Raw genomic sequence first — 20,676 nt, forward strand, 5'->3', positions numbered from 1 at the left:
ATTTCAAGAAATCAAAGAGGTGTGAAACAATTATTTAAGTGCTGAAAGGTCTCTGAAGCTGTCTACAATGAATCAGATTCATAAAAGTATGTATCTTGGCAGATCTGAAGTTTTGTGCACAGTGTGAAGAAAATGGAGTGTCTGAGAAATGTGTAACAGACAGAGTTTAAATTCTCATACAGTACATATCCCAGAATCCTCCACACCTCTCCCCAATGCCCCCTTCCTCTACCCCACTATAAAAACTCAGGGCTCTGAAAACAGGAAATATATACCAGAGCTCAGCACCAGATAGCTCCAGCTGAATTTAAGCCTGGGTAATAGACACTAGCATGACATTACATTCTTTTACAATTTCTATTAAAGGAAAATTGTTCAAACTTTAACTATGATCCTGATACTGAATGTGCCCAGCTGAGCCCACTGCATTTGCACAGAGCCCCTTGGATATGTTCAGACAACCTATGGAATTTGAACATCTCATCCCAGATGGAAAAATTTAGGCTAGTAGGGTTCACACTAGCACAATAAAAATAGTTGTGTAAACAATATTTGTAGTTGTGTATCTAGCTTTGAAGCCCATCCTTCTCACTAGGCTTCAGACCCTGAGCTCCAGCCCAAACTGCAACATCAAATTGTTCTCTACGCAGCTCCTCTTGCCCAAATTTGTCAATCTGCCTACGAGGCTCATACCCGCAGGCTTGTAGATACACCCTGTACCACCATCTACACTAAAGGGTTTTGGCAACAAAACTCACAGAGTGTCCACACTAAAATGCAGTCTGTTGACAAACTGTCGACAGAACTAGGCACTTTTGGTGACAGTTTTCTGCATCTCCCCCATAAGAAAGAAAACCTTTCTTGACAGAATGTGTCAAAAAAAACTACGTGGATACTCCAGGGGACCCTCTGTCGACAGACAGGGCTTCCGGGTCGCTGGGAAGCCCTGTCTGCTGTATTTCTGGTCAGTCATTTGTAAAGAGGGGGCTGGGCAGTCTCTGATGACAGAGCAGACCACTTTTCATGACTTCTGTTGACAGATCACTGTAGTATAGACATAGTCTATGAGGCACCACAGAGTCTATCCAAACAAAAAGCAGTCAAGTAGCACTTTAAAGACTAGCAAAATAATTTATTAGGTGAGCTTTCGTGGGACAGACCCACTTCTTCAGACCATAGTCAGACCAGAACAGACTATGGCTATGGTCTGAAGAAGTGGATCTGTCCCACAAAAGCTCACCTAATAAATTATTTTGCTAGTCTTTAAAGTGCTACTTGACTGCTTTTTGTTTTGATAGTATATAGACTAGCACGGCTCCCTCTCTGTTACTATTCAGAATCTATTAGGTTGACAGTTCATCTAGTTCTATTAGGTCCGATAATATGTTAAAATAAGTGATAATTTTCATTTGTTCTTAAGGTAAAATTATGAGATCATCTGTAGATTGTTCTAATTACTGAATTTCTTCACTATGTGAGCATATAACACTTAAAATGCTACCAGCAAAATTCTGATTTTTTAAAAATATTGCTTGATACTAATTTTTTTTTCTAAATCATGCAACCTTAATACTACATTAATTAAATGAAATTTTAAAGATGAGTCCAGAGATACAATTATCATTTGTACAGTAAACCTTCAAGTTAATGGACTAATAGGTGGGAAGGGGTGTCCGTTAATACCAAAAGTCCGTTATATCCAAATGGTTATACTATATGATGATGCACTGACCTTCCCTGCCCATCACTCATTCCTGCCCTCTGCCCTGCCTTCCCTTCACTTCTCCTCCCCCATTCTTTCCCTCACAACTCTTCCATCTCCATCTCACAATTACCAGGAGAGGAGCTGAATGCCAGCCTGGCTTCTTCCACTCTTGCAGTCCCTAGCGCTACTGCTCCTCCAGCCCCTGGCTCCGAGCTGCCCACGCAAAGGTAGAGTGTGACCTCCCCTAGCCTGCCAGCAGGCTGCAGCCTCTGACACCATGGCTGCTGCTCAGAGCCCTTGCAGGCAGCAGTGTCCAAACACGGACATGCTCCTTGCACATGGGGCTAGGGAAGGAGAGCTCCTGTGCCCTGCCGCAGCCCTCCCCCCACCCCCACAACCCTGACTTCTCTGGCCCCAGCCATTGCAATGGTCTCCCCAGCCCTGGTGGTGGCTCTGGTGAGTCTCCATTATTTCCATAGACTGTTATATCTGGATCCATTAAATCAAGGGTTTATTGTATTAATCTTACTATTACACTTTTAATGAGAATTCTTGTGCAATATTACCGAGGTGGAAGTCAAACTCAAACAGCTTAACAGGACTAAATTAGAAGGCGCACCCAAGCATACTAAAGGAACTTGCACGTGATATTGTAAGTCTAAGAGCAAGGAATTGGAATACATCTGTAAACTCAGCAAGCACACCCAATGACTAGAGAACTGACATTATAGTTCCTATTTTTAAAAAAAGGTAAAAAACGTGATTCAGGAAAGTATAGGTCTGTTAGTTTGACCTCAATCATATGCAAACCTTGGAACATATTTTGAAAGATAAAGTAATTAAGGACACAGAGGTGAATGGTAATTGGGATTAAATACAACATGGTTTTATAAAAGGTAGATTATGCCATACCAATGACCTTTTTTGGGAAGATAACTGATTTTTTCACACAAGTGAAATGCACTCTATCTAATCTACCTGAATTTTGGTAAGACACCTGATTCTGCTCCTCACAAAATTATTAGTTAAATTGGAGAAGCTGGGGATTAATATGAGAATTAAAATCATAGAATCATAGAAAAGTAGGACTGGAAGGGACCTCGAGAGGCCATGGAGTCCAGCCCCCTGCCCTCATGGCAGGACCAAGCACTTTCTAGACCATCCCTGAAAGCCATCTATCTAACCTCTTCTTAAATGTCTCTAGTGATGGAGATTCTGCCACCTCCCTCGGCAATTCGTTCCAGTGTTTGATCACCCTGACAGTTAGGAACTTTTTCCTAATGTCCATCCTGAACTTCCCCTGCTGCAATTTAAGTCCATTGCCTCTGGTTCTATCCTCAGAGGCAAGGAAGAACAAGTTCCCTCCCACTGCCTTATGACACCCTTCTAGATACCTGAAAACTGCTATCATGCCCCCCCCCAATCTTCTCTTTTCCAAACTAAACAAGCCCAGTTCTTTCAGCCTTTCTTCATAGGTCATGTTCTCCAGACCTTTGATCATTCTCGTTGCTCTCCTCTGGACCCTCTCCAATTTCTCCACATCCTTCCTGAACTGCGGTGCCCAGAACTGGACACAATACTCCAGCTGAGGCCTAACCAGCACAGAGTGGAGCGGGAGAATGACTTCTCGTGTCTTGTTCACAACACACGTGCTAATGCATCCTAGAATCATGTTTGGTTTTTTTGCAACAGCATCACACTGTTGACTCATATTTAGCTTGAGGTCCACTATAACCCCTAGATCCCTTTCTGCTGTACTCATTCCTAGGCAGTCCTTTCCCATTCTGTATGTGTGACACTGATTGTTCCTTCCTAAGTGGAGCACTTTGCATTTGTCCTTCTTAAACTTCATCCTGTTTACCTCAGCCCATTTCTCCAGTTTATCCAGATCCTTTTGAATTATGACCCTATCCTCCAAAGAAGTTGCAACCCCTCCCAGCTTGGTATCATCTGCAAACTTAATAAGAGTACTTTCTATGTCAATATCAAAATCCTTAATGAAGATATTGAACAGAACCGGTCCTAAAACAGACCCCTGCGGAACCCCACTAGTTATACTTTTCCAGCACGATTGAAAACCATTAATAACTACTCTCTGGGTACGGTTATCCAGCCAGTTGTTCACCCACCTTATAGGAGCTCCATCTAAGTTCTATTTGCGTAGTTATTGATAAGTATATTATGTGAGACCGTGTCAAATGCTTTACTGAAGTCTAGGTAAACCACATCCACCACTTCTCCCTTATCCACAAGGCTCGTTATTCTATCAAAGAAAGCTATGAGATTGGTTTGACATGATCTGTTTTTAACAAAACCATGCTGGCTGTTCCCCATCACCATTTGGGTCATAAATGTCAGAGACATAAGAGGAAACCGCTTGATTTTAGATCTTTTAAAAGAATTGCCAGGTTTTCAGATTACCAAAGTGAAAAAAAGCTTCCTCATTGTTTCTCACCCCCATTTTAGACTACAAATGAAGGAAAGAGCTATATGCTACAAAGTAACTCAACAGAAAACACAATGCCAAGAACAGAAAAGAGGCCATGAAAATCAGAGAGAGGAAGAGGAAGGAGGGAGACTTTAGCTGTAAAGCAAAGTATTCAGTTAGAAGAAAGGGGTCCAGCTACTGAATCATCAATACACAAAGCATATGCATGCTCTCTGGCTGGTTCCATAAGTTAAGGATGACATTGCTTAAGTTAAGAGATCTGGCAAGATCACAACTTGTGATATTTGTGAGTATACTAGCCACGAATTTCAGTCAATACATCATATGACCATCTCATTAAAGAACATCTATTTCCTGTGGAGCTAATAACTGCCTCTTATATTATTAAAACCTACACTGTAAAGTTATGTGAGGATTAATAACAAATCTCTTTGAATAAAATACTGCTTTAATTTTCAGTCATTAAGAGTGACCTCCTTTATTGAGAAATGGCCAGACACTTGCATTTGTGCTCTCCACTGTTCCAGTTATTTGCATAATTTGTTGCAATTGACTTAAAACCCATAGTCACATATTTTTATTGGTTGGTATATTCTGGGAAGACATCAAATGCTTGTCTTTTTCAATCAAATCTCTGTATATGAATTAAAGTTTTGGTGGCTCTGATTCCTCCTAATTAGAAGGATATGGGGCAGTCAGAGAGAGAAACAGAAGGTATTCATGCTGAAAAGAACTAACCTGCCACTGTTTACTCATGCATGAGGTTACTCCTGCCATAGCCAATTTGGCAGACCCATGGCTGCCCCAAAGAAACTGATACTGGGGAGAAAATAAATATGGATACCTCATTTTCATTAAGTCTGTCACTAATGGTTAGCTGACTTGCCTACCAACTTAAAGTGCAAATGGAATGAGCAAGTCCAACAAAGACAGTAAAACCAGTATGAATTTGTTTCTTCCCCACTGAAAAGGAATTTCCCACATCATATGCAATGTGAAGATAGGCACCTTAAAGAGAAAGAATAATTTTTAATTACAACACAATGAATACACAGATTTGGTTAGGGAAGAAAGCATTTATTTTCTATTAAATGACTCAGTGCCTTTATAAGAGCAAAATTAGACCATTATTTTGCTAGAAAAGCTTCTTGCAATCCATAATCTTTAATACCCACCACCAGCACCCTCCACCCACTTGGCAAAAGGCTTTCAGTATTGACACAGTATTTAAATTTAAAGTACTATCTATATTCCTACTTTTTATTTCACATTTTTCAGATTGCTAATCAAACGCAAATGATAAAATTACAATGGATTACATGGAATGATAAATATTCTGTCTTCATTATTTGATCTTCTGACACAACGTGCCTCCTCTCTGCATATACGTCAAGTGATCTCTGTTCAGTTTTTTGACACAACAGGTTTTGTTTTTTTTTATTGCACTATATCTCTGTTACCTGCGGAGGCAACAACATTCTGTTCTAGAACTTGAATGCTTGGGAATTGTTACCCACATTCTAATTCTGGAATATTTATTAGATATTGTCGCGGGGAATTATTAACCTCTTACGGCCCGCTCTGAGCCGCCCGGTTAGAGCGACCGGATTGAAAGGCTTCCCGCCCTAGATGTCCGGATCCTTGAGGACCTAAGGTGTTTAGGAGGGACGGCAGAGGCCCGGCGATGTTAGACCGGCCCGCCCCTCTGCTGACCACCCCACCCCCTACCAGCAAGAGGACCCGGGGTTGTGCACGTACTGTCCCGCTGTGTAGATGTAATTCCCCTGGCAAGCAGTGGCCAGCTCAAGAGGCGAAGGTGGAACACGGAGAAGGCTTAAGGGTGAAACTAATGTTCTGTTTATTTAACAGAGCCAACAACAGGCAAATAAACAACAAACGGTATAAAATAAACACATAAAACAATTCATAATAATAATGATAACACTGTCCTATATAAATCTTAAACACTTATAATTATTAACATCAAATCCATAAAGGCAACCTGTTAAAACTTTATTTATTGTACCAGAAGGCAAAACAAATAAGTTAGGAGCAGACTTTTAAAGGTAAGAGGGAAAAAGGGGGCTTGTCTGATTTAGCTCCGAGGGGGAGAAGGGCGACACTCCTTCTCCTATACCCTCCAGCCGGGTCGCTACTCCGGCCTATTGTGGGCCTTAAGGCTCCACATCTGAGGCCCCCTTACCAACTGGGCGTTTGCCATGGCCCCACCCAGCTGGAGCTTGGAGATTTTTAGGATGGGTAAAGGTGCAGGTTTGATTTGGGAACTGGGAGGCTATGCCTTCACTGCAGTGTCCCACCTGCTTAGTGATAAGAACAGGTAAATATAATTTATTAGCTAATTTTGTAACTATGAGTCTAATTTGAACTATAATAACTAAGTAACTATTAATTCAAGTAAGCTATTAAATCAAGTGTGTAGCTTGATATTATTTCAAATTGGGTGTTCAAGCCCGGCCCTGGAGTCAAGCCCCGGGTACAGCCCTTCCCTGGCCCTGGAAAGGGCGCAGCTGAGGTGCGACCCCAACCCCCCTGTTAGGGGACCCAGTACCCAATAATGTCTGTGAAGGGTGGAGTGTCTAGTTCAGCAGAGGTCCCGGGCTGTGCCACGGGCCAATAGGTAGGTTATGTGTCCGTCGATTGAAGGTCCTGTCCAGGTGAGTTTGTCATGTCCGGTAAGTAAAGGTCCAGTTAAACACAGCAGGCACAGATGCTGCGGAGCGCTGGTGGTATTGTCGGTGGGTCCCTGGTTACGTCACCGGGTACGCAGTACCCCCACCAAAGTGGGGGCCAGTTCGCCACCCGGTGACTTGGCCAAGGGGCCTGCTTGCTGCTCCCCGACACAACGCGCTGCTTGTCTTCGTTGAGGTGCGCTGGGGCGCTGGCGCCACTTCCGTGCCGGTGGGCACCTGAGGTGAGCTGGTGTTTCCCGCTCTTGGCTGGCACCGCCTCCAGAGCAGGCGCCGCAGTGACTTCAAAGCTCTTTTTGCTGGTGCTGCCTAAAGGCAGGCGCCGCAGCGATTTCAGCTCTCAGGCCTGGCCTCGGAGTTCAGCGGATGCAGCAGAGCTGCCATGCTCCTCCATACAAGGTAGCAGGTGCACAGCCTGTGTCCCTCAGGGCCGCTGAATGGGCTGCGGCTCCTGAATTTATAGAGCGAACTCATAAATATTCATTACATGATTAGCATACTGAGAATTCTGTGCAGGTGCTTTCAAATAGGTCCTCCTCTTGTCCGAAGATGCTAGAAACTTTTCACCTGGGCCAATCAGAGGGCTCCATTTTAAACCTGTAGCCATGAATAATTCATGAGTTCAGGTTACCGGGGAAACCAACTGACACAGAGTGATAGTTGCAGGGAGCTGCTAAATGGCAGCCTACGTAACTTTAGATTTTACCTGTACCTGTATTGATGTTAATGGCCAAAGGCTTGTTTCCCCTGGCCCACGGGGACGATAATGCCCAAGGGACAAAAATCCCTGACAGATGTCAGAAAGAACCTGCCTTGCTAATGATCACCGGCATAACATGCAGTACTACACATGAAAAAAGACTGGAAATCAAGAGAGCATTACTCTACAAGGTCCATGCCAAGTTACACCAACCCAGTGGGTATTTTTGCTTTTCTTTCCCTGTGATCCCATCCTCACTCTCTTCCTTCCCATCCCTGTAGAGTTTCACCATTTTTTATCCCTAACTTAAAGCAAACAAGATATTTTCTCAGTTTTCTAAAACACTTTCGAAAGGGTCATGCTAATGGAAAAACTGGTGAATACTAATGAGACACTGAAGTGAATATTCAGCATCTCACTAGCATGCTGCCAGCAGTGGCACTTCGAAAGAGCCACTTTTCGATCATGTGCGGCTTGTCTACATGGAGCCCTTTTCAAAAGGACCCTAGCTGATAGGAATAAGGGGGTTTCGAATTCTGCAGGGTCCTATCAAAAACAGCCTGGTGTAGATGAGCCACGCATGATCGAAAGGCAGCACTTTTGAAGTGCTGCGGCAAGCCGCATGCTAATGAGGTGCTAAATATTCATTTCAGCGCCTCATTACTATTCTTCGATTTGGCCATTAGCATGGCCCTTTCAAAATTTTGGCCAAGTGTGGCCACAGCCTTACTCTTGGAAGTGAAACAGAGTAAGTTGTTAGATCTAAACTGGATGCCTATTTAAAGAAAAAAAATACTCGAGCTTTCCATTAATTATAACAGTTAAAGAAGCAACACAAAAGAGAACACTACCATTACAACACAAATGTCCTAATAACTTAGCTTACATGCACACTAGCACTTTTGCTGGTCAGGAGTGTGAAAAACACTCTGAGTCCAACGTAAAGCTAGTATGGGCAGCACTATATTGGCAGGAGTCAGTCTCCTGTCTGCACCACTACTGCCAATCACTAAGGTTTGTTTAATTATGCTGCCTGGAGAGCTCTCTCCTATCAACACAGAGTGCCTGGTGTAACGTCTCAAGTATAGACATAGCTCAAGTCTTACTTAGGAGTCCCTTTTTACTATTGCTTATGCAACAGAGTGCTTGGTGACAAATTACCTTAATGGTTGATTTAATCTTCAGTGTTAACTAAGGGCTTATAAAGTAGCATGGATTTAGTCCCATGACATCCCTTAGTGCAAGGAACTGCCCCTCACAACTCAGCTTTTCCACATCACAGAAAGGTTTCATTTACAGTTGCTTTTTCTCTCTTCCCTGCTCCTTCTTTCATAAATTCAGGGCATATACATTTTAAAAGCTTTTTATTGCTAAATATTCAAGACACTAAAAACCACCTAGCATTTTTAAAATTGCTGCTTCCCTCTAGTTGCTCTCATAGCTAATAATATTTATAGTTCTAACATCTGAGTTAATTGCTTGGGAGCTAATCAAAGAACTAACTCATCCCTGTATCTCCAATCAAAGTTAGGTTTGCCTGCCATTCTGACCGCATGCAGCCCCTTTCAAACTTTCCCAGCGGCTTTCTAGAGCCTCTGGGATCAAATGCAAACATTTCAATACTTACGTTTAGGTATTGCCCAGCTCAGCTTCCACTTACCTCTCTTCTCTCATCTCTTTTCACTTCACCCTTACTTGCATACTTAAATACCTTTGAGTTACCTCCTCCATCCTCACCTCCATGAGTTTTTCCAGATGGACTCACTGCCACATCTGAAATTCCCTTTCTGATCCAGTTTTCCTCCCTTTCCTGGAAGCCAATAAGTCCTAGTCTCACCTTAATATAACTAAGCAGAAACACGTACATACTACTAACCAAACTTATTACAAAGTCATGCTATTGCTTGTCTCCCATTTCCCACAGCTTTTCCTTAACACAAATTGTAAATTCCACAGGACATTATCATCTTTTGCTCTAAAATGTCACACACAGTATGACTATATAAAGAACGATAATATACTACAAGGCCTCTTCTTGCAAACCGTTAACCATGTAAGATATCCCACTGAAACAACTTACAGGTTCAAAAGAGAAGATGAAAAAAAACAAACAAACAAAAAAAACTCTTTACAAGTGAATTCAGTGGTCAAAGCCAAAACCAGGCAAATATGATTTTATCAGCTATCTTCTGAAATAGTTATGAGCAGCCTGTTTTATTTCTCTAGCAGAGAACTCCTCTCCCGCATTACTAACCTGTGGTATGCATGACTCTAACTGTATTCTAATTTGCACAAACACAATAGACTAAATAGTCAGGCTCTTTCTTGTGCGGTTGGTACATAAGAGTTACACCTAGAAATGGGAAAGACTGAGGTTATTTATACCCCCAAGTTAGGAAAGCAGGACTATGCAAGCTTTAATATAAACACATGCTTAAATATTTTCTGAAGTGGGGGTCATATTTAGTGCCCTACCAAGTTCATACCCATTAAAAACACCTTACAGAGAGTGTGAAATTTAGTCTCTCCCCAACACACAACCATTAAATCTGTTTTTTGTGAGTTTTACCCTATGCAGATTGAAGCTCTCTTGTCCAGCACCCTTGGGACCAGAACGGTGCCAAATGAGGGAACTTGCCTGACCACGGGAGGTCAGTATTGTCTTGTATAGGGGGTGTCCAAACTTTCTTCACTGGGACCACACGGCAATTTTTTTACATGTCCCAGGGGCCAAACACAAAACAGCCCCAACCTCCATCCCAGGTTTAAACCCCTTGCTGTATCAAACCAAATCTCCTGCCCCCAGGCTTAGACTGGCCACGCGACAGCCAGTCTTTTAACATTGACACCGATGCTGGCTCTGTGGGATGGAAAAAAGTCTCTGCAGGTCAGATTCTGGCCCATGGGTCACCTGTTGGACACCCTGCATCTAGTACATTGCTATAATAGCAGACAAAAAAGAGGGACTAGGCAGAACTGGGGAGCAAAAGCAAATCAGTATCTTAGATGACTATATACAAACTCAAAAAGCATGGGTAACAAGCAGGAAGAACTTGAAATCCTAACAAACAAACACAACTATGATATAATTGGTATCACAGAAACTTGGTGAGATAATACACGTGATTGGAGTATTGGTATAGAAGGGTACAACTTACTCAGGAAGGACAGACTTGGTAAATGGGAGGGAGGTGTTGCCTCCATCAAAAATGTACACACTTGGATTGAGGTGGAGATGGATGCAGGAGACACGTGTTGAGAGTCTCTGGGTTAAGTTAAAAGGGGTAAAAACCAAGGGTGATGATTGTGACAGGGGTCTCATACAAACCACCTAGCCATGTAGAAGAGAAGCATGCGACTTTCCCTAAACAATTAACAAAATTATCCAACACACACAACTTGGCGGTGACGGGGGACTTCAACTATCCAGACATATGTTGGGAAACTAACACAGAGAGGCACAGACTATCCAGAAAGTTTTTGAACTCCATGGATGACAATTTTTTATTTCAGAAGGTGGAAAAAGCTAGTAGGGGAGAAGCAGTTCTTGATTTGATTTTAACAAATAGGGATGAACTAGTTGAGAATTTGAAAGCATAAGGTAGCTTGGGAGAAAGTGACCATGACATCATAGAGTTCATGATTCCAAGCAATAGTGAAAGGCAGAACAGCAAAATAGAGAAAATGGATTTCAGAAAATCAAACTCTGGTAAACTCAGAGAGTTGTTAGGTAAGGTCCCCTGGGAAGAAAGATTAAGAGAACAAACAACTGAGGAGAGTTTGGAATTTTTTCGAAGCAACATTATTAAGGGCCCAAAAGGAAACTGTACCACTGCATGGGAAGGCTGGAAACTACAGTAAAAGACCACCTTGGTTTGGCCAGGAGATCTTGCACGATCTCAAAATCAAAAAGGAGTCATATAAAATGTGGAAAGTAGGAGAAATTACAAGAGTTGTATATAAGCAAACAATGTGTGTACGCAGGGGCAAGATGAGAAAGGCCAAGGCACAGAATGAGTTCAAATTAACTAGAGACATAAAGGGTAACAAGAAGTCATTCTATAAATATATTAGAAGCAAGAGGAAGACCAAGGACACGGTAGGCCCACTACTCAGTGAGGAGGGAGAAAAAACATCAGTAAACTTGCAAATGGCAGAGCTGTTTAAAGACTTCTTTGTTTCGGTCTTCACCAAGAAGGCCGATGCAGAAATGCCTAACGTAATGCATGTTAGTGGGAAGGGGGTCGGTTTAGAGGATAAAATACATAACGAACAAGTTAAAAATTACTTAGAAAAATTAGATGTCTTCAAGTCACCAGGGCCTGATGAAATCCATCCTAGAATATTTAAGGAGTTGACAGAGGAGGTTTCTGAGCCTTTAGCTATCACCTTCGAAAAGTCCTGGAAGTTGGGAGAGATTCCAGAAGACTGGAAAAGGGTAAATATAGTGCCCACCTATAAAAAGGGAAAAAAGAACAACCCAGGAAACTACAGACCAATCAGTTTAACTTCTGTGCCAGGAAAGATAATGGAGCAAATAACTAAGGAATTCATCTGCAAACATCTGGATGAAAATAAGGTGACAGGTAACAGCCAGCAAATATTTGTAAAGAACAAATCATGCCAGACCAAATTGACAGTGTTTTTTGACAGGATAACAAGTCTTGTGGATAAGGGAGAGGTGGTGATTGTGGTATACCTAGATGTTAGTAAGGCATTTGACACGGTCTTGCATGATCTTCTAATCAATAAACTAGCAAATACAACTCATATGGGGCCACTATAAGGTGAGTGCATAACTGGCTGGATTAAGGGGAGACATGATGGTGGTTTTCAGGTATCTAAAAGGGTGTCACAAGGAGGTGGGAGAAAACTTGTTCTTCTTGGTCTCTGAGGATAGAACAAGAGGTAATGGGCTTACACTGCAGCAAGGGAGGTTTAGATTAGACATTAGGAAAGAATTCCTAACTGTCAAGGTGGTTAAACACTGGAATAAGTTACCTAGGGAGGTTGTGGAATCTCCATTGCTGGAGATATTTAAGAGCAGGTTAGATAGACACCTATGAGGGATGACCTAGATGGTGTTTGGTCCTGCCAAGAGGGCAGGGATCTGGACTCGATGACCTCTTGAGATCCTTTCCAGTTCTAGTGTTCCATTATTCTATAACACTTCCACTGCTTACCGGGCTCTTAGAAGACATTTTGGGGTAAATTACTGCATGAACTGAGAGTCAGGACTGGTGGCTGCAAACAAACTTTACGGGACCACAGGAAACTTCGCCAAACCCAGGATAAGTGGTTCTCTGGCTAAAATGATGCTGGATTATGGAGTTTGCTGAATGATAGATTTATGGATTAGAGAGGTTCAACCTATACTATAAAGATTTCATGGAGAAAAACAATGATTCGGAAAGTTGCAGGGGAGTCACAAGTTTATTTGAAGGTAGGGGTTATGGTATTGCCTCCCTTACTTCTGCAATGCCTTCAGAGCTGGGCAACTGAAGAGACACTGTTGCTGGCTGTAAGCTCATCTTTGAAGAAAGGATCCTGCCAGCACTAGCGCACACGTAAGTGTGCCAATAATATACTATGCCTTCTTTACATCCGTGCTGCAGTTGGTAGCAGTTCCATCTTCAGAGCTGAACTCCCAGCCAAAAGCACTTATTCTCCAGCTGCCCACCTCTCAAGATAGTGCTGCCACCAGCAGCAGCACAGGAGTAAACACAGCAATACCTCAAATTCCCCTATAATAATTTTGAAAAAAACCCTCCCTCCAACTATACACACAGTCAGGATCCCTACAATTATAACTCAATGAAATTTAACTAGCTGAAGTCATGACATTAAAGATTTTTTAAAATCCTATGACTGTTAAATTGAACAAAATAGACAATTTGGTAGAGCCCTACTCATAAACCTTTCCATGCTCATTCAAATATCTTCTTTGTCAAGAATGAGAATTTTGTTAAGTCCAAGATATGGTAAAGCTTAGCAGCAGTACAGATTTGTGTAAACTGCAGATGAACAGCATGGGTCGGCGGTATTCAGGGATTGATAGCTTACATGGCAAGGGGAGCTTCCAAATGTCTTTGTCCACAGATGTTATGGCTACAGTTTTGTCAGGATATAATAAAGCAAGTATTCTGAAAGTCTTCGAGAAGAGGACATGATGCACAGAGACAGGTAAGGATAACTGAGAATTTTTATCAACACACATTAGGTATTCTTTTTTGGTCTAGGCTCAGAAGAAAATTGAGATGGCGAGAGAGAGAGAGACACTATTATATGCTGTCTCTGTATTTGTTTGAACAAATGACAAGAACACTGGCACACAAGTTTTCAAAGGTGAAATGAGGTAAAGAAGATATAAGAAATTATAGAATTAGTTTTTTGAATAAAATAATTAAAATGAAAGAATAGTATGTGAAATAAAACCAATATTTAGCATCCTGGAAGTGAAAATAATTGCCCTTCTCGCCCTTGTAAATTTTTCTGATGAACACAATATTATAAATACAATTAGCATCAGAAGCAATATTGTAGCTGTAAGGCCTTCTCCAGGCAATAGGAAATGAACACAGGAAAATTAACTGTAGAGAAAACAAACAGTGGGAATAGTGGAAGGAGAAAGCGTGGGCGAGAAGAGGACAGTGTGTAAAACGGGAATTTTGTAACAGAAAAGTAAAACTGCATGTACTTTTTAAACTTATTTTTTCCCTTTCCTTATAAAATTTAGATAGTCTCTATTCACACTTGTTTTGAACCTTCATTCTTACCATTCACTTTAAGACTTGGCTTCAGAAAAACTCAAGCTTCTAAAAATCTGCTATCACCTCGTGTGCAAGTTCAAGAGCTGGCATGATTCAATTAAGGATTTTTTCCCTCTAAATTAACTTGGATGGATTGCCAGACTACTCAGACTGGGTGTGATCACATTGCTGCTGGTAGCTAATCTAGAGAATATGTAAGCCCTTTAGTTAAAACAAAGTAGGAGAGTGTGTTTTTCATATAAAACATTGACCAAGTATCCCAGCTATTCCAGCCAGCCACAACCAACAATATAAATAACATGATGCTAATGCAGTCATAGAATCAGCCTCCTTAAGAAAGCAACCCATTTGACTATAAAGTTTCTTGAGCCTTTCCACAATGATTTTTAAATGCTTTTTCCCTTCTTCAAAGAAAGGAATATACTCTTGTACAGGTTAAACCCCTCTAGTCTGGCACCCTCAGGACCTGACTGGTGCCATACAACACAAGGTCAATATTGTCCAGCAGCATTACCCACACTTTCACTGCTTATTGGGCTCTTAGAAGACATTTAGGGGCAAATTACAGCTAAATAACAGCACAGAACACTGAGAGCTAGGACTGGTGGCTATACACAAACTTTATGGGACCGTGGAAAAATTGGCATCACCCATAAGTGGATATCAGGTTAACTAAAATCATGCTGAATTATGAAAATGAGAGAATGCCAGATTAGAGAGTTTCAAACCATAGCTAAAGGTAGAATTCTAATCCTAGTTCTTCCACGAATACTTTGAGTCATTTCAGATGAGTCATTTGGTTTTATAAAATACATAAACTACAAATATAGAATTAAAATACAAACCGGATTTTTAAACATCTAAGTAGATACTTGTCAACACATGCTCTGCTTGGCAGTTAACCTACATTTGAATGAAATTTAAACCCCACATCTTTGCTGTATACTACTGTCTGGTGTTTCAGAATAAAATTTTAATGTCAGATTTTGAATGATGCTTTGTGTACACAGTACTTGGATAGGCACTGAAGGCCAAAGTGATTCAGTGAAGATCTCAGAACTGGCTACTACTCTGTCTGGGACCAAATTTGATTGGTTTGTGGGCAAACCAGAGAAGTGTTCAACTAATAAATGTAATTTAACACCATAAAGTGATTAGGAAAGCTTTTGGGTAGTCTCTTACTAGGAAGCAGGTCTTTAAATACAGTAGTATTTTTTCATACTTACTCAAATAATTAGAAGTGATTCTAAACTAAATCCACATACACAATTTACAAAAGCCACAGCCTGATTGCACCCCCATCAGCTGGCCCTCCAGATTTTGACTTCAGGCTCTTGACTTGAAAACTAAATCAGCTGAACAGCATCCAGACAAATCTGCCTTTGAAACACTCTCTGGAAACATCTGTACATACTCATGCTTCACACCATCCACATCTTTGCCCCGATATCCCACACTGACACCAATTGACAAGATCTGCTGCCACATAAGGAGAGCCAGGAGCCCTAGTGGACCTGTCTGCATTGCACTCTGATCTCACCGCCCTGCAGATACTCTAGCTGGCAGCTCCTTCATAGAACTATGAGCACAAACAGAACCCTGGCATAGCTCAAGAATTCCCTGGACATCTGTCCTTTCTGTGGCCAGCAAAAGTACCTGGCACCCTTCTACATAGTATGTGTTAAATAGCAGACTCTCTTCTGTTTCCTCTAGAAACTCTTGTGGAGATTCTGGCTGCACTTTATCCCACACCTCGTTATCCTAGCATATCCCACACCTCGTTATCCCAGCATATGCCATCTAGAGCCCCACAAAGTCATGAGACCTCAAAATCAACCTTTCCTGGTGCTGGCCAATTCAGCTATCCAACATAGTAGGAGAAGGAAACAAATGGCACGGATGACCTGTAACTGTGCAGCCTACGTCTGGCCCCTTGTCTGCTCACATGTCTAGGCAGACTTCTGAACAGCAGCCACTGATTCCTTAGATGGCTTTGAGTAACAGTGGGAGCTGTCTGATGTTCTCTACACATTGCCCCCTCTGGATACCTCATACCATCTGAGCTCACCCCAGTCATCTTTTTTTCCCATTTTTTGTCCCATGTAACCACCTGATGATTGGATCCAGTGGTTCCTCATTCATAATTGAGGAACAGGGCCTGTTATTTCAGATAGGCCTAGACCTGTTCCAACTCCATGCTTCATACAGTACCTACACCAACTCTGAATTCAAACTTTTGCAGATTTACAACCTAGGCACTTCTTTAAAAATAACTGGGCAGACAGATTAAGGACAAAGCTCTGGAGCCAATACAAACCCTAATGAGAACTTAATCACTCAAGAAGTCTGAGTGGGTTTCCAATGAAGGGACTCTACAACATGGCCTTAAGAAAAAGAATTTAAGAACCTAGACAAAAAGTAGACAAATCAAAAATAATAGGGTTGGTTTAGAAGCAAAAACCATGTTGAAAAACTAATCATTTTGACTGAATTACAAAATTAATAGATATATAAAAATAATTAGTCAGGCAATTTTTATAGGACCTCACAAAATGTTACCAAAATGTTAAAGTTAGCAAATATAATACAATAACTATCAGTTCCTATATCTCATCCTCCCCGTCCTCATTCCACCCTTTTCTGGGTGCTATCTTCAAAGTTCCTTTGCAGTATGGGGTCTGACCATGGGGGGTTGGGTATAGCAGCAGTATAAGAGCAGGTTGCAGGTTGGGATACTGGATGGAAGAAGGTGCAGGAGCAAGGTGAGGCCCTGGGCAGGAGGGGGTACAGGAGCATGCTGGAGGTCTGGGTGGGAGGGCAAGTGCAGGAGCAGGCTGATAGTGCAGGATCTGGGTGATGGGGGGAGGGGTGCTTAACTGTTCAGCACCCCAGGGACACACATGGCTCTACAACACACGCACACCCCGTGCCCAGGCACTGACATCTCTGGACAAAGACATCTGTAAGCTCCCCTTGCCACTGCTCTGATTGGCTGCTATTGCAGAGCAATAAAGGGACAGTGGCTGCATGCAGAGCCACTTCCCGTTCTTGCCAAATAGAGAGTCTGGACAGGATTTGGTCCTGGCTTGCCTGACTCAAGACTGCAAGGCTCAGAGCTCCACACCCGCTCCAGGCTGCAGGCCAGATGCTAGGGAGGGGAGCCACAAGCTTCAGGGGACAGATCTAGATAAGCTGTGGGCCGGATCTGTACCATGGATTGGGGTGTGGGTATCCACCACCCCATTCTAAGAGCATGTCACTTTGGTTGAAGATCCATGTTCTGGTTGCCGTGCATGTGCACACACGCACAATATGAGACACTGCAGACAGTTTTCGTACAATTAGTACTCTGCTCGCTGGTGTAGGAGTGAAAAATGACCCAAGTAGTCATAGCAGATGCTGAACTATGCTGTTATGGTCTATGGGTGGAGTGTCAACATTCCATTAACTTGCATAGAAATATGCTCATTTGGAAAAGAGGGCTGAGTGGGGACATAACAGCTTTCAGGTACCTAAAAAACAAGGAGGAGGAAGGAAAAAATATTCTCTTTAACCTCTGATTATAGGACTAGAAGCAATGGGCTTAAACTGCAGCAATGATGGCTTTGGTTGAACATTAGGAAAAAATTCCTGTCAGGGTAGTGAAGCTTGGTAATAAATTTCCTAGGGTGGTTATGAATTTTCATCATTTGAGATCTTTAAAAGCAGACTGGACAAACAGCTGTCAGAGATGGACTAGATGATGCTTGGTCCTGCCATGAGTGCAGGGGACTGGACTTGATAACCTCTTACGGTTCCCTCCAGTTCTACAATTTTATGACTCTATGCTATATAAATAGCTACACAGCTGGCTGCTCAAGAATACACAGTGAACAAATTTCACTCTCTTAATCAAATAAAAAAGGAGAGAGAAAACAGCCTCTATACCACTATGCCGCAATATTCCATCCCTCATTATAAAATTTTGGTCGAGAGAAAAGAACATGAACTATGTAATATAATCCAATCTAACACACATACACACACCCAACAATAAATTATTTCTATTGCTAACAAACAGCAAAATGCAGACAAAAAAAGACAAAAATGAGATATTAAAATTACCGGTATGTTCCATACAAAGACTGAAATGTTAAATAAAGTATCTGTCTGCATACAACAGAGGTCATATATGAAAGGGGGAAAGGCACAACAAAACAGTACACCGGCTTTTACTGCATTTATTTTTTGCAGGGACTATAATACATGTGTATAATACATGTTAGGAAACATCTGAAATCAAAGTATCAATCTGTGCCCTTTTTTAAGATAAATAAATTTTAAAGTTTGTAATCTATCTTCTACAATATAAACCTGCACAAAACTAACAGCACAGGGCTTACGGCTTTTACTGGAAATATAAAATATGCAGAATCCTACCAGGCCATATTGCCATGGGCTGTGTTGTCAAGGTGACAGAGTAGCTCCAGGGTTTGAGTGCTGCTTGATGAATCATCAGGGGATTCATGACTGCCTGATTCCAATTCCTTCGGCATCCTCCAAACAGCCGCACATGTCATGACTTTACTGTCTAAAGCTAAGCAACAGAGGATAATGTCAACAGATCACTGTACAGGAGACATGCTGTACACATGCATCAACATCTATGCAAATCTTTAAGCAATGCACATCTGCCGTTTAAAATATTTAAAATATTATATTAAGCTGAATTCAAGAAAATACAACACAGAGGAAGACACAGACCTCAAGTCAGCAATCAGTTCATTGCAGAACTCATAATTAGCATACATTTAACCCACTTTTCCATGTTTTAAAGCCAAAATTCACAACTGATGAAAGCAGATTTTTCCAAGCCCTGTTCCCCATATGTTCATTTCAATTAATATTAGAAATAAAAATTACTACTTCTCAAGTGTATTGTTTGCACCCTAACAATAATAATTTAACCACAATTTTAAAATTACTTCTTGTACATTATTTGCTGGGCTATCCCCAGTTTGCATGTATGACACAAAGTTATATCCACAGCTGTAAGAGACTGTTTAGCAAAAAGATTTTTCCTCTAAATATATATGGATACAAACCACCCTTTAATTCCACCTATAAAATCAGTCTCCAAAAAGACAAATACCCAATTTTTATTATTTTTAAACACAGCAAAATTTCTTTAAACATGTTTATGTTTACATAGCCTTTAAAAATGTTGATGTTTCAAAATATAGGCATATCTATCAGTACAGTCTGTTAGCACTATAGGAACAAGAATGTTATTGGCCCCATTCTAACTACCCTGCACCTTGCGTAGAATTTTGCAATAGTGCGAAGTAGGTGTCAGTATTACTAAATAAGAACGGCGATGATTTGCAACCACTTTACACTGGTGCACTTTTCTATGAGGGAGAGAGTCTGGCCAAGGTCAAGGGAATAGCAGGTGAGTACAAGATACCGCTGCATACAAAAGTCTTACCACTGATGGCAAAAGCAAGATGACGACTAATACTGGGGGAGAGGAGGTCTTCAGGAAGGAGTTTGGTTGAGGGAAGACTAAATCCCTATTAAAATTATCCATGTGAAAATCATGTAATGTAATTATTAATTAAACAACAGTTCCTTTTGAACAGCCACTTTCTCTTAGGAATGTGAGAAGAGGGACGTCCCTTTCTGAGTACATATGACCAGCTTTAGTGTAGACTGATTGATTAAAGAGCCATGAACTGCGTCAATTCTGCTGACTGAGAATCGAGGGTAAGGAAACAGGAGTAATTGTAGTACAAAACCGTGTCTTGAACTAAGATGTCAGCAAAATGAATGCAGAAACTAAGCAAGTCCACATTACAAAGCAGTTTAAAACAAATATACAAATAAGGCATTTGAACTACTTTCCTGGGGACAGAAATCAGATAATCATTTAATCCAAAATAAATAATAATAAATCTTAGTTATCAGTGAGATGTAGGAAAAGTAATAGCTAGTGAAATAAAATTAGACAAAATGATGGGAAACCAATGGAAGATGACAATCATTTCAAAGGAAGAGGGCTGAAGGCTCAATGTATTGTGCAGAGTTCAGAACGTGTTATCTAGCAAACATATACACTAGAGATGTGATCTGGAATCAGACCTGTGTTTTCCATTCCCCTTTCATCTGTTGCTATTAAAACAGACCTGTACAAATTTGTATGTATGCTGAGTGACTGATAAATATTTAAAACTCAGGGACTACTGTACCAAGTATTTGTATAGTGAAAGGTGCTTAGTGTGGTAGGTGCACTACTTAACCAGTAATGGATCTACCATGCAAACACCATTCACTGTACAAATTAGACATTTTCTCAAAGAATGCTA

At 41.3% G+C, this 20,676-nt stretch overlaps 1 protein-coding gene across 1 annotated transcript in view; it reads right to left on the reverse strand.

Moving 5' to 3' along the window:
- The window catches only part of EIPR1 (EARP complex and GARP complex interacting protein 1), a 168,672-nt gene that overhangs the window by 68,644 nt on the left and 79,352 nt on the right, over positions 1–20,676 (reverse strand). The window contains exon 4 of the mRNA XM_074991214.1: positions 18,752–18,908. Within this exon, the coding sequence (XP_074847315.1) occupies positions 18,752–18,908 (157 nt within the window). The remainder of the gene's footprint in view (positions 1–18,751; positions 18,909–20,676) is intronic.

Source organism: Carettochelys insculpta, chromosome 3 (assembly GCF_033958435.1).
Source record: "Carettochelys insculpta isolate YL-2023 chromosome 3, ASM3395843v1, whole genome shotgun sequence".
Classification (NCBI taxonomy): Eukaryota; Metazoa; Chordata; order Testudines; family Carettochelyidae; genus Carettochelys; species Carettochelys insculpta.